Source organism: Xiphophorus couchianus, chromosome 9 (assembly GCF_001444195.1).
Source record: "Xiphophorus couchianus chromosome 9, X_couchianus-1.0, whole genome shotgun sequence".
In the NCBI taxonomy this organism is placed as follows: Eukaryota; Metazoa; Chordata; class Actinopteri; order Cyprinodontiformes; family Poeciliidae; genus Xiphophorus; species Xiphophorus couchianus.
Window position 1 is genome coordinate 4,821,182 of NC_040236.1, and position 14,911 is coordinate 4,836,092.

Sequence of the window (14,911 nt, forward strand, 5' to 3'; positions counted from 1 at the left end):
TTTTTAGTATTTCAGAATTGATTTATTCTCCCCAACATTTAAAAATATTTACCAAACATAAGCGGACAAGACTGTGCATTGCAGCACCTCTGTACAGTTTGTACCATGACACCATAAATAAAAATCTATAAACATAGTTTACATACAAATGCTATTTCGAGACCCATTAAAGACAACAAAAATAATCAGTATACAACTTTTACAAAGAGATATCCCCTTATTACTCTATCCTTTACAGCCCAGTGAAAAAAGCTTTACAGAGCGCCAAAAAATGCTTTTACAGTTTCCATGTAGGTTTATATACATAAAGAAAATAACAATACAGTTTTTTTTTTTTACATCTCAGCAACCTGCAATAAAGGCCTTCATTCTGTGATGCACCAACACAAAATGTTAAAAACATGAAGAAAATAAACTAATCAGCATTTTGCCATTGTACTCAGAATCATTTCTTTCAAATGAATCCAATACCTTCTTCACATCCAAACATTTTGGATGTAATTAAACATTTACAATTTGATAACCGATGAACACTCTTAGGTTTTGTTGAGTTTGGTCAGACTAATTGCCACATTTTGACATTTTTAAACTGTTATATAATATTATTTTATGAAACTTCCGTTCTAGTTCTCTCTGGACATAATTAACCACATCTTAATACCTAGATTATGTGTTCTGTATGGTCAAACTGATTTATTACTGATCCTGAAAAAGGTGAAATTGTTGCAAAGACAGAATGCTGGAGGTACTTTGAGGCACCAGTGTTGAGGAGCAAAAAGTAAATTTTCAATAAGGACGAAATCTGGCATATCAAAAAAATGTAGAACACTGAAGTACTACAGAATATTTAATTATTTGCTGGTTCTATTCTTTGAAGTCATAAGTGCTAATTTGGTCAAATTATGACTCGATTCAGACATGATTCTTGATGCTCTGAAAGTCTATACTTTAATTTTAAACAATTAAGATTTAGTAAATTGAACAAAACATCGGCTCAAATGTGAAACATCAACAGAGATGTCATTACAGATATTATTTTTTTGCCTGGCGTTTCTGTACTACTGGCCAATCATATAGTTTTTCTAAACAGCTTGTAAGAACTACATTACCCATGAATCCTTACTGAATGCTTCTTTCCACTTCAGTCTGTTAAATGTTATTCATTTAACTGACTGAAGAATAAATGAAAACAAATATCTGAGGAAACACAGAAAAATCAGCAAAAATATAAAATAAAAAAAATGTCTGTACCTCAGAGTTTTATGAAACATCAGCTTTCCTGACACTACAGTCCTTAAGAATGATCAATATTAAAGGTGAATGTCAATAAATTAAAATATAAAACAAAAAATTATTTCATTTTAATAAAAAAGCTAAATTCATGGAAAGATTCATTACACGCAGAATCATTTTGGTTAATTTAGTAGATTTTGGTTTTCCACCAAAACCCAAAATTCAATGTTTTATAAAATTAGACCAATTAAAAACTCAATTCAGAAATGTTTTATAACAGTTTAATTTATTAAGATCCACCTGTACAGATTAATTTAAAGAGCAAAAGTTAATTTTTTATGGATGGCGAGTCATTTGGGTGACTAATATCTGCACAGAGTTCAATAAACAACTCTGGACAAAAATCACATTTTGTTGCTTTAAAATGTGCAAAATCGATGCTGACTACAGTAGAAAAAATTAAGTAACATAAAACATCCTAAAGCAGCTTTAGTTCAGGATTTAAAGAAAAATAAATCCGACTGCGGTGTTAACAAATTCCAATAACCTATAAAACGAAAAATGTGGTAATACTTTAAATTATTTTCTGTATCCATAACCGTTAAAATTTAGTTTCCATTCTTTATGTTTGCTAAACCAAAAGGCACATCACAGAGCCTTTCTAGAAACTGGTGATCTACGTTTTACAACGACACATCTGGACAACAAGTTGTGACATCTTTGCTCAACAGGGGGACAGAACAGATGTGTGAGAGGTCACTGACCTTTGGCCTCACTCTCCACTTAAAGCTGTAAACGCGCTGCGTTCTCAAGCATCCCTTTATGATCGATCAGCAGAGTTTTGTTCTTTATTTCAAATGTAGCTCAAACTATTCTGGTTGTGGGAATATTTAAAAGCATCAACATTTGCCCAGAAACAGTGAAAAACAAACAGAACACCTTATTTTTATTATTATTATTATTATTAGGTATTTTTCTTCATCAGGCACTTGTATGAATGACGCTGGAGGCATAAATCAAATGGAGTTAACTTCTCGTACCTTCAGCCTTTCAGAAACTCAAGTTTGTTAAAGATACGCTTTACTCTAAATGCTCCACATTATTTAGAAAATATTTTTGGACCATACTTTAGTATTTTCCTAAAGGCAGGTTTATAAAGAACTAATTCAGAGCATAAAATATCCCACAAAAATGATCAGAAACTAAAACGTCTTTTTCTAAACAACAAATCAACTGAAATTCAACACACCTGGCTTCTTTTTTGACCTGAACAGATAATCATCTTAGCCAGGAATTAGGGGACAGAAGAGAAAAGCATCATCTGTTGAAAACAAGATTTAAATCCAGGAAACTAAAACCCATATTTAGACCAAAAACACCTTAAATGTTCATGTGAAACCAAACTGCTCCAGTCTCCAACTGGACTGTACATGGCTCATTTTAACAACGTGAACGTAGCTTAGCTTAAATCATAATGAGAACTGACACTAAAGTATAATCTGCCTCCATTTTTTAAGATATATTCACTGAAGACAGTTTGTTTCTCCTCATAAAACAAATGCCTCAGGAAGAAAAACAACAACCCTAAAGATAAAAATCCAAGTTGGTTACCGATGCAACACGACAGATTTTGGGTGTTGGCTGAAAGTTTACAGATTAGAGATGGAACGATCAATCTGTCAGGGATTAGCTATGTCTATTTTCCTTCATCAGCTCCGAGAAAATGAATCAAAACTAAGAACTCCCAACAGTATATATATTATGCACTTTTTTGAGTTTAGTAGAAATCAGATGAAATGTCTCCAATGTTTGAAGTTGGAGACTTCAGATAATTCCCAACAGATTATTCTATCTGTTGGGAATAATCTTTTTTTTTTTTTTAGAGATTTTAGAGACTGATTGCTGCATCTCTCTTTCTAATGACAAACAGCGGCTACTTGTGGAAGACAAACTAGACGTTTTCAAACTGCGGCACGTTGTTGTGTCTGAATATTGTGGCTCAATCTCTCGTCAAAATGTCTGAAGCTGCTGATTTTGTTTCCCCGACAGTCATCAGCATCTTAATAAATAAAAACGAGCAGCAAGGCTGTAAAAAAAACATGCCGTCTAAACATGGAGGGACGCGGGAGAGGAAACTTTTCTGGCATGTCACAATCGGCTCGTCTCTTTTGTTTTCTTTTTTTTTTTTTTATCCGCGACAAAGAGCACTTGCCTTCAGTCTCAGTCTGGAGCAGGAGAGAGAACCTGCTTCTGTGAGGCCCGAGCGTCTCGAGTTACACCACGAACTGGTGGTTGCTGCTGTGGTTTGCCGTGTAGGCCTGCCGGCTGTACTGGAAATGGTCGGTCAGAACGTTGTTCCAGTTCTGCTGCTGTTCGGAGCCGTAGAAAGGCCCCGACCCGTTCGCCTGCGTCTTCTCCAGCATCGGGTTGTCAAAGGACAGGAGGTCCTGCGTGCTGGTGGGCAGCTTCTTCTTCTGCTTGTTGGCGTCGTACTTAGCCTGACGAGGAAGGAAAAATGGGAAAGTTTAAATAAAATCATTTCTTATAAAGCCAGTCTGTGCTAAACTGAAACTAAATAACCTGGGAGAATCATGGAAGAATAAATAACATCAAAGCAGGGCTGGGCGATGCGGTTTAAAAATTACATTTCTGATTTTTTCAAAACAGATCCGATTTTAGTCGTTTCACAGAAGAAATTGCAATTTTTTTCCACCCTTACTTGGACATTAAGCATTACATGACTAATAAGCAATTGATAATAAATTAATTTCCATTCTGATTAATATTTTTTGAAGGAAAATTCTTTTTACAGAGACATCATAATCTATTTTTTATGGTTATGGTTGTGTGTGGGTTTTTTCTGCTTTATTTATTGTTTTTTGTTGCCTTTTATGTTGGTTATTTAAAATATCTTACAGTTCCAGTAACATTTTTATTTCAGTCATCCCTGTGATTTGTACAGTGGTGTATCAGGCCATTCTATGATAAATTCTGTTTAATTATGAGAATATGGTCATAACATTATCAGAATAAAGAAGCCACTTTACCAGAAAAAATGTCTTAAAATTGAGAGAAAGAAGTTGTTTTAATGAGAAAAAAAAGCTACTAAAGTTATCAGGATCTGACATGAGAACCTGAGTTTGTGTTTGTTCTTTGAAACAGAGTTGGTCGTTTATTCAATCGTTTCAAAATCCTGCTACTGATGATAATTTGATGCTGATGTGTTGAAAGATGAAGCATTTCATTATCTTCAAACTGAGACCAAAGCATAACTTCACATGATGCTCAACCTTTTAATTTGTTGGTTTTTTCATGTTGTAGTTCTCATAAAACTACTACTTCATTCTCCTAATAGATTGACTTTGTGTTTGTAACAATACATAAATAAAAAAGTCATAGTCTGGCTCTAATATTCAAAGCCCAAATAAACAGAAGCTTTAAAAGATGGTGGTGAAACAAGATGGCGGCTCTGGGCGCACTGACATCTGAACTACGAAAACACAAGGAGTTCATTGATGGGAAAAAAATGTTATCTTCAAAGGACAAAATTCAATTTAAGATCAATTTATTGCCCAACCCTACTGAGAAGTATTGAGTGTTAGGATGAAATCTTTAAATCGTTCCCCTTAATAGGAGTTTAATCTTTGCATTTGAAAGTTATTCCTCTAAATTTTGAAGTCTTCTTAAACATTACAAAATGTCCCCACCACTATTATGAGCTTTAGCATCTCAGAAACTAAAGAAATACTCTAAATGTAGACTCTCTAAGGAAGCTAAATGTCCGCTAAACAGGGCGGATGTGTAAAACGTTAAATATTACATTGATTATACATGATGTAGAGGTAGGTTATTGATAATATTGTTATTGAGTATGACTGAATGAGATGCACTTGTACGATTCTACTGTGGGAAAGACTCACCTTGTTATAGAGGAAGACTCCGAGAATGGCCGTCATCATACCCAGCACGTTGGTGAGCGTGACCGGGTTGCGCAACATTAGCAAAGATATACTGATGACCATGATCCTCTTGGTGGCGTTGGCGACGGCGTAGCTGAGAGGGCTGACGAGGTTCAGAATACTGAAAGCGATGACGTTCTGGGCAAAATTACAGAAGCCGCTGATGAGGAGGAGGAAGAAGGTGCCGGTCCATCCCGAAATATCCGACTGAAAGGGAGGCAGAGACTCAGGCACACTCTGTTTTAGGTTCATTTTATGATTAACTCCAAAAAATAAAAACAATAAAAAAATTCTAGCATTGTTACTCACCAGATCCCCATTCACAAGAAACACAGAGAAATCCACCAGAACCCAGGTGGGAACCATGAAGAACATGGCGTTGAAGCCCAGGACATTCAGGAGCCTCAGGTGATGCACACCTGTGTCACGCAGCACCTTCAACAGAGAGGAGGAAAAGAAAAAAAACTCTTTAAAAAGAATAAAAAATTAATAAAACCCAAAACTGCTTTAGTAAACAGCATGTGGCTGTGATGTTGCATCTGAAATCCTCCATATTTTACAGTGAAAAAGCACAAAACCTTACCAAATATTTTGTCTAGCTATTACTACACACTTGGAAAAACAAAACTAACTTACAAATAACTTTTCAGCAAGACAAAGGAGTTTGTTTTAGGTCAGTAATTCATTAATATTGGTAAAAAACAAGTGCAGGTTCCACAAGCAAATTATTTCACTTATAACAGGATAATCTCCCATGTTATATGAGAAAAAATCCACCAGTGCAACCGTTTCTTTTTCATTATTATTAAGGATTTACTGACCTAAACCAATCTCCTGTGTTTTGCTGAAAAGTAACTTTTACGTAAGTTTTATTTCAAGTGATTGAAGATGTTTGCATAAGAAAATAGACAAAAAGAAAAATTAAATAAAATTGTGTTTTTAATTCAAAAATACTTTAACCCTTCATTAATCCCAAAAGGACATTAAATTACATTTGCAATTACAAACAGGACTAGTTGAAATGCTCATATCATCCCATTAAATTAACTTTTAAATGAGAATAAAACTCTCACATTTCAACTGTGAACTAATGAAAGCAACCAAATGTCAAAATATTACCAAAAAGAGTTTAAAAACGGATTCTTTCTGTTTCAGCTGAACCTGAGTGTTGATTTAATCTTCATGCTGAATGTGAAGAAGCCTGACCTTTTTGGAGAAGATGTTCTGCAGAGAGAAGCAGAGCGTGGCAGCGAGAGCGCTGATTAATCCTGAAACGTCAAAGGAAAGCTCGGTGATGGTGGCCAGCAGAACGCCACCGATGATCGGGATGAGCGACACATAGACCTGCAAAACCAAATCGGGTCGAAGGAAAGAGTTAAGATCTAAACATAAAACAACAACAACCACTTCCTGTGCTAACCCATGTTTCATTTCCTCCTGCAGGTGTTCAGGATTTCTCAGTTACTCCAATAATTGATGCTTGAACAAAATGGTTCTGATAATAATTCTGATTTCTTTGATGTTTGTTTTTTTTTACAACTGAACAGTTTAATTTCTAATGATTTATGCCACAGTTAAATGAACATCTGAATATTGTGAATTATAGGCTTGTCATGATAAATTTTGCTAAACGATGAATTGTTCCAACTATTATTGCAATAAACAATAATATTGTTGTTTTAAGACCATTTTCAAGTAATGTACTGTTAACAGCATAATAATGCAAATTTGCCCTCTCAAAGACCAAAATAAAGTTCTTTACAAAACTTCTTATTTTTATAAAGAATATTTCACACTGGAATTGTAATACATTTAAAATATCCAACATAAAACGCAACCAAAAACAATAAACAGGAAAAAACCCACACAACCATAAACAAAATTTTCCTTCAAAAAATATTAATCAGAATGGAAATTAATTTATTTCCATTCCAAATTATTATCAATCATTATTGATAATAATTGCTTATTATCAATAAGCAATTGTAATGTAATGCTTAATGTCCAAGTAAGGGTGGAAAAACCCAATAAAATATTTCTTAGAACCAAACAAAGATTTCTAATAATATTACACTAATTTAAATTTTCAAAATACATCTAACAAAAACAGTAAATGCAATGAATCAGTTCAAATTAAACATTTTGGAAAATCTTTTTCAAATCCTTCGGAGAATCTTTTTTCTGACCAGAAGTTTAATTAATATTGTTTGCTGTATTGATCAAATTTATGGAAAACATCTTACCAGATTTCCGATTATCGTCTTTCTAACATTTCACAACAACTTCATGCATAATCTCAGTGGGTTGGACTTTAAAGATTAGGATATGTGCAAGGCCATTAAAATTTTCATTCAAGACAAAAACAACATCAGTTAGCTTTTTTAATTTGTTCACAACATATTTTGTTTATTTTATTACACACCAACTCTTTTCGCAGAACATGTGGGACAAATGATTGCTGCCAAATAAAAAAGGGAAAAAAATACTGAATAAGATTAAAAATGTTTTATTTAAAATGTGAATGGAAAAAGAAATAAAATGACTAAATCCTAAATACGTACAGATACTTCATCATCAGGTCTTGTTTTTCAAGATAATTTAGACTGAATACTAAAATTAATTAATTAAAGACTGTTTATTACCTTCAAGAAACAGTAACTTAATCAAAACAACTGCATCTCCACTGAAACGAGCCAGAAAATGAAGAGGCATTTTTATACATCAACTGTAATCGGGAAATTAATTTCTTTTAAACAATTTTTCATAATCCATGCTATGCTTGTGATGAATGTTAAGAGAACAAGAAGCACAGAAACCCAAACTAATTTTTCCATCCACCAGGGACGACACCTCACCGGTGGAAACCATCATTACAGACACCAGATCATTTGCATAGTCCTGAGAATGGCTCATGAGAGACGAGCGTTGTTTTTTATGAGATGCACCTGTCACTAAACTCAGCCTGAAACTGAGAAAACACAGATTTAATAAAAAAGAAAAGCTAAGTAACGCAGTGTTATTTATTGACTGCCAAACAGTCAGTAACAGTGTCTTTATGTAGTTGTAAAGTCTAGTTTGATGAAGGCAGACAGTTGTGTCTTATTTGATGCTATCAACAAATTCACAGATTAATTTTGTTAACATTTGGCACAAAAAGAGAAAAAGGTTAAAATCTGAATGTTTACTGCTGACAGAGATTCTTTCACATGAACAGAAATGTAAAGAAAGGTAAACTCCTTTCCCCTGTTGGTGAAAACACTTTGTCTCAGCGCTGAACTGCAAAGTAAACATAACACCCTGATGTCAGACACATAAATCTATTTCCTGTTTAACACGCAGAAATGTTCTTTCATCAGAATGGGAAACTGAGGAGCATCTCAGAGCTGACAAATATCAGCTTCATTTCAACTGCAGAACTAGAAGTCAGAGGAAAATGGTCGACTTAGTTAAAAACTGTGTAAAGATGCTTTGTGTTTAAAGTATAAGTAAAGAAATACAACAGCAATGCAAAAACACAAAATCTTACCAAGTATTTACGGTCTAGTTTGTACTGCAAATATGTCAGTACACTTGAAATAAGACAAAACTAACTCATAAGTACCTTTTCAGCAAGATACAGGCGCTTGTTTTTAGAAAACAATTTATTAATATTGGTGAAAACGTATTAGTTCCTCTGGCAGATTATTTCACTTATAACACATGAAAAATGTGTTGGTAAAAGTGAAATAATCTGCCAGAGAAACTAATATTTTTTCATTAACACTGAGGAATAATGGACTTAAAACAAGATGCTATATCTTGCTATAAAGTTAATTGAGAGTTAATTTTGTCTTATGTCAAGAGTACCAAAATATTTACAATAAAAATAAGTAACATTTTGTGTTTCTGCAGTGAAAAACGAAGTTTATTTGAGGTTAGGAGTAAAACAGGATTATTTGTTTTTAAATATATTTGATGCTCACGCAATTTGACTGCAGAAAGAGCCGGCTGGCCTTTAAACAGTCACTGGTTGTCATGGTTACCCACTGTTTTACCATTAGCCAGCATGCTATCACAGTACAGAGAACCAGGAAATGACTCAAACACATATCTTTAAGGCTTTTTGCAGTGCCATGTGAGAAAAATCAGTAAACAAAGATATGATCTAAAGCACTACACACCAAAGGAATGAAAGAACGGCTGGAAATGATGAGAAATAAGAGCCTGATTTTAGTCAGCAGTGTGGAAACGTTCCAGTTTCAAGTGATCTGGAACTGGAACTACAAAACAGTTTCACAGAGATCACTCATTTCCCATCTGGATTGTGAGTAAAATACTGATTACATTTGAATATTTTGAAAATCTGAGTGCTTTAGTTTTATGTGTACATTGGAGGGAAAAGTTATTATACCACTGGTCTTTTGCTTTTAGATCTTAGGGATTTTTTTTTTTACAAGCATTTTGTTTAAAAAAATTTCAGCAGAAAACATTCACCTCATATAGAAAGATTTAAAGTTTTTTCTCAGTCAAAAGTCAGTGAATTATGTGTTAGCCTTTTCTATAATAAATAAAAACACAAGATGGGGCACACAGGATGGGAAAAACAAGCTTTTATAAGCTTATTTTCTTTGTGGACTTCTTTATGGACTATCTACCTTTAGTAGTTCCAGCATAAAAAATTAATAAATCAAAGCTAATAAATCTCTTAACTCCATACAGGCCGTAGAGAGTTAGGGGTCTTCTGTATGTTATGTTATTTTCACTCTGTGGTCTGTTTTAACCACCAGTTTGGATGCTGCAACAAGTTGTGGTCACTGAACAATTTTATTATTATTTTTTTCTAAAAAGGGAACGATCGGGTGTGTGCTGTGGTGGCGTAGGGATTAGCGCAACCCACGTTTGGAGGCCTTGAGTCCTCGACGCGGCCGTCGAGGGTTCGATTCCCGGACCCGGCGATATTTGCCGCATGTCTTCCCTCCTCTTCTTCCCCCTTTCCTGTCAGCCTACTTTCATATAAGGGATGCTAGAGCCCACAAAAGACCCCCTTGAGGGGTTAAAAAAAAAAAAAGGTTACGATCTACTTGACAAAAAACAGAAAAATCCCTCCAGGTTTAAATGCAGTGTGGTGCAAGAGTCCAAATATCACATTGATTTAACATCGGCTTTCCTCGTCTACAAAGATTTATTCACATCTACAACAGTTCTAATGATATTTACGATGATATCCTGAAGTGTGTTGGTAAAGCTGAACTACTGGTTCATTTAGCACAAATTCTTCACAGTCTTTACTTTCTTTAGAGAATCAACCTACATAAAGCCTCCTAAATGTCAGATATAGAATGCAGGAGCTGATGTGGATGACCCCTGACCTCCTGGAGAATGCCAGCGACAGAAGATTCGGCAGGCGGCTGTAACATGAGATGCAACAGAGGCACAGCAGGCTCGCTGTGCCACATCACCGCTGCCGAGTCGCAGCCTGAAACAGAGCAGAACTTGTGCTGCGTCTTATGCTGTGGACCTACTCACCTTTGTAGTTTGCTTCTCTCTCATTATAATTCTCGACAGCAGCACCACCCATATCGGCATTGTGGCTTTGACTGTGAAAGAGACAAAGGAGGGAAAATGGGACGGTGTCAGTTTTAAAAACAATAAGAACTGTGGTTCTGCAGCAAGGAGAGAATGAACCGATTACGTCTGAGCTGTAAAAAGTTAATGGCAGGTCAGAGCTGGGTGCACACCTCTGTCAAATAACACACGTCGTTCACTAAGTCACGCCTTGACAGCGGTGCGTCATGTTCACACCGACTGAGAAGAATAAATAAATCCTAAACAATGAAGAACAACCAGATTCACTGCATAGTTATTATAATAGGAATTAGGACTATATATATTAAAATAATACTAGTCAAATATTGAAAATAAGGTGCAGACAAGATATCAGGGGCTAATTTGTGATCTGCAGGTAGTGTATTGATCATTAAAAAATTATTTTTATAATAAGAATTTGGATTTATTGTCGCAAAAAATACAGTTAATGTAAAAAAACCCAGAGTAAATTGATATTTTTACTATTTCCTCTACAGTTTTCTCCATTAGAGCAAAAGTATATCAATAAATTCAAAAATATGATTAAATAAAGCCTCTATGTTCAGCTTAGTAATATAAAACATTTCTTAAAGTAGCTAATGTTTGTGGCGCTATGAATGCTTTGCCATGCAGTTACCGTAAAAAAGTAATAAACAGTTCTTTATCATAATTTTTATTGTTATCATAATTGAACTATAAAATATTGTGATGAAATTATAAGTCCGTATCGTCATAAGATCTCATATGATAAGAATCGATCAGCTGAAACAGGGATCACAAAACAGTCAGTGGAATAGAGATGCACTAATTAATCAGCCAGAAATAAAAATTACGATAGTTAAATCTCTAATGGAAAGACACTGTAACATAAAATCTTCAGAAATAATACACAACTACCTGAAATCAAATATAGAATTTTAACATTGTTATGTTTACCTCCATAATAAATCAACATACTTAAATAGATGAATGTCATAATAAACAATTGTTAATTGCACAGGACATTTCTCAGAAGATAGAAATAGATGGAGAAAAAATGACAACACAAGCGGAGATGGAAATAAATGGACTCTGAACTGTATGAATGGATTGAAAAAAGAAGATAGTCTACAGTTAATAAAAATATTTTGAAGGTTGTATCTTCAAAAATAAGAAAACGACTCTCAATAACAAATACATGCACAACTATGTCATTATTGCTACTGCTTCATAAATGCTTTGATAACCTTGGAAACTATCTGTGGTTTTTCTGCCTAAAGATGTAGCTTAAAACAGATTATCTGATAAATTATTTGTTGCACTGACAGACTTAAATTGTGTACTTTTCATGTTAAATAATTTGTATTAGGGTGACAGGAAAAAAGGCTGTCACACATTTGTCACAGTATGAGTGTGGAATATGGCTCCATGTTAAATAATAAAGTTACCATTCTATGCAATAAAATCTCTATCAATCGGACCGACTCCATAACCTCATCCCATTTACAGATGCTCCTCAATAAATTAGAATATCATCAAAAAGGTTAAATTAATACATATTAGACATTTCTCAAATTTTATTCTATCAATAGTTACTAAGAAAATCTCAAAAGGCAATTAAGAAACGGTGTTTAATACGGAAATGTTAAGGCCATGAGATCCTTCCTGCCCACATCATTATCAACCACAAAGACTCTTTGAAGATACTTGGATGATATGAGTTACAATAACATTTAATTTCCCTTTGGAACAATTAAAATTATTTTGAAATTAAACTGAACAAGAAGCAATATCAGAGGCCCAAAGTCTTTATTCAGACTAAAGTAAAATTTGCATTTTATTTTGAAAAGTAAGGGTCCAGGGTCTGAAGAAAAAATAGAGGCGCACATTTTGATGGCTAACTTAAAAACTTAAACAATAAAGTATTGAAAGACATACTTTTCATCACACTAGCATTTCTGTACTAAAAATTATTTTTATTGGTGTGATGTAATTTTTTAGCCTTTGTTAGCTGTGAACTGTAGAAATTTGCAGAAACAGACACTTGATACATATTAATCTATGTGTAATAGATCTACAACATGCAGGGTTTCCCCCCAGTGTACTATAAGCCTGGTGGGCCACCAGGCTTTACTTGTGCCCCCACCAGGCTAAGTACTGCTTTTTTTTGTCTTTTTAAAATGTTAACATTTTTTAAGACTTTATAGTTGGTGTTCAGGTATTAGTCTTCCAATAACACATAATTATCAAGTGATATTTTCAAATTTCCTGTCAACTTTAAATATTTTTCAACTCTAAAAGATGACGGGCTGCTGAAAAAATGACTGCTGAGCGCCCCAAACACAGGGCTTAGCAAGTTTCTTGGGGGACACCGTGAACATGTATGAGATTCTGGATTTGAATTGGATGGACACATATATGATAGTATTAAAGATGTAAAATGCTATAGAGTAATTGGAATACTGAGATACTTACTGATGGTAAGTATTTTACACTTATCATCACTTGCTGCTTGCTGGTTATCAAGTTGGCCAGCTTGTTAACAAAAATATGCAAATATTGCTCCAGGGGTTGATGGACTACAGTATATCTGACTGCAGAGGCAATTAACATTTAACAAAATAAAAATAGTACTAATTTAATCAGAGGTGGGCAATGTACTCAAAAAATATACTCATGTAAGAGTAACACTGCTTCAATATATATTTTTACTAAAGTCAAAAGTGGCCATCCAAAAAGAATAAAGTATTTGGTAAAACAAAAAACTACTAAAGTATTGATCAAAACATCTTAAAGTTTATAAATGATTTCAGATGCACAAACATATACAGTTATGTGCAAATTCTGGTATTTGAAAGACTAAATAGAAAAAATTACGGCAACATAATTACAAATCAGCAAAATTCAGGCAGAGAAAACTATTTTTCTAATCTTTTATTTTCAATATCAAACTTACAACACTAACGCACTAGGTAAATATACCTTTCACAGACAATATATAATGTTTACGGTGTCTTTTTGATCTACAAATGGCTCTATGGATAGAAAATAACAGAACAAAGTTTGTGTTTAAACAAGAAATCTTATAAACTGTAGGTTTGTGCCTACAGTTTTCTGTTTCTTTTTTGGTCAACAACCAAAAAATCATGTTTGTTTTTTTGTTAAAACATGGTTGTTCTTACTTTAGTGAATTACTCAAGAGTAAAACTTAATATACAGAAGCAAAAGTAAAAAGTGCGGTGTAGTAAAGCTACTCCTAAAAGAAATATTTTCTCCAAGAAAGTTACTTAAGTAAAAGTAACTAGTTTATACCCACCTCTGGATTTAATGTGTCATTTTACCAGTGAATCGGGTTATTTTCAGGATCACTACTGTAACATATGCACCCAGTTGCCCTGAGTTTAAAACTGAAGAAGCACACTACTCCTCCCCCTTGACGTATTTCAGCTTTAATTCAGTTGGCTAGCAAGCTAACAGCTGGTGTTTTACGCAAAATTACTGTAAAAAAATACAAAAGTACAGCCAAAGGCTGCATTTTAAAAATAATTAGTGAAATAAAAGCTTTTCTGTTTGGGATCTACGTGACGCTGCGGTCTGCCAGACTCTTTAAATGCCCTTGTCGGCAGTTGGCCAGCCGTTAGCCGCAAAGCTAGCATCAGCTGACGGTAGAGACACATCATCAAGTTGCCCCGGATAACAGGTTCCAGCTGGTCGGATTTAACATTTTATACTCACCTGTGTGTGCGTACGAAACGGGCACCTTCCATATGCTGAAGTGAGCCGAAACGGACGCGAAGTATTTTCCGAAAGCCAAAGGGAGGATGTACCACCGGTAGTACCTGCTAGGCAGTTCAGTTTTGGGGACTCCCCATGCTCTCAGCAGCGGCGGGAGGAAGACGACAACAGAGATGATGTGGAACAGAGAGACCGTGACGGGATACGGGAATCCGTTGAGGATTATCTTGTTAATAATGTTGCCCCCGGAGCTCACCGTGTACCAAAACACACATAGGACAACTATCCGAATCCCTTCCCCGACCGGGGTCCGCGCTACCGCAGCCATCTTTCTGCGCGGAGTGACGAGTCACCACCGGTGCGTTTAGTCGTACCGGGGCGCAGTAAGCTCCGTCAGACCGTGAATGAATGAAGCGTTCTCCTTCCGGTCACAGATTTCA

The 14,911-nt window shown here is 34.8% G+C and overlaps 1 protein-coding gene across 1 annotated transcript; it reads right to left on the reverse strand.

Annotated features, from left to right (window-relative positions):
- Positions 1–14,874, reverse strand: slc35e1 (solute carrier family 35 member E1). The gene is made up of 6 exons (XM_028027248.1): positions 14,472–14,874; positions 10,698–10,768; positions 6,399–6,536; positions 5,502–5,627; positions 5,154–5,399; positions 1–3,731 (listed from the first exon to the last, which is right to left on the reverse strand). The coding sequence occupies exons 1-6, from the start codon at positions 14,797–14,799 to the stop codon at positions 3,507–3,509; spliced, it is 1,134 nt and encodes a 377-aa protein (XP_027883049.1). The 5' UTR covers positions 14,800–14,874; the 3' UTR covers positions 1–3,506.
- Positions 14,875–14,911: the final 37 nt, after the last annotated feature.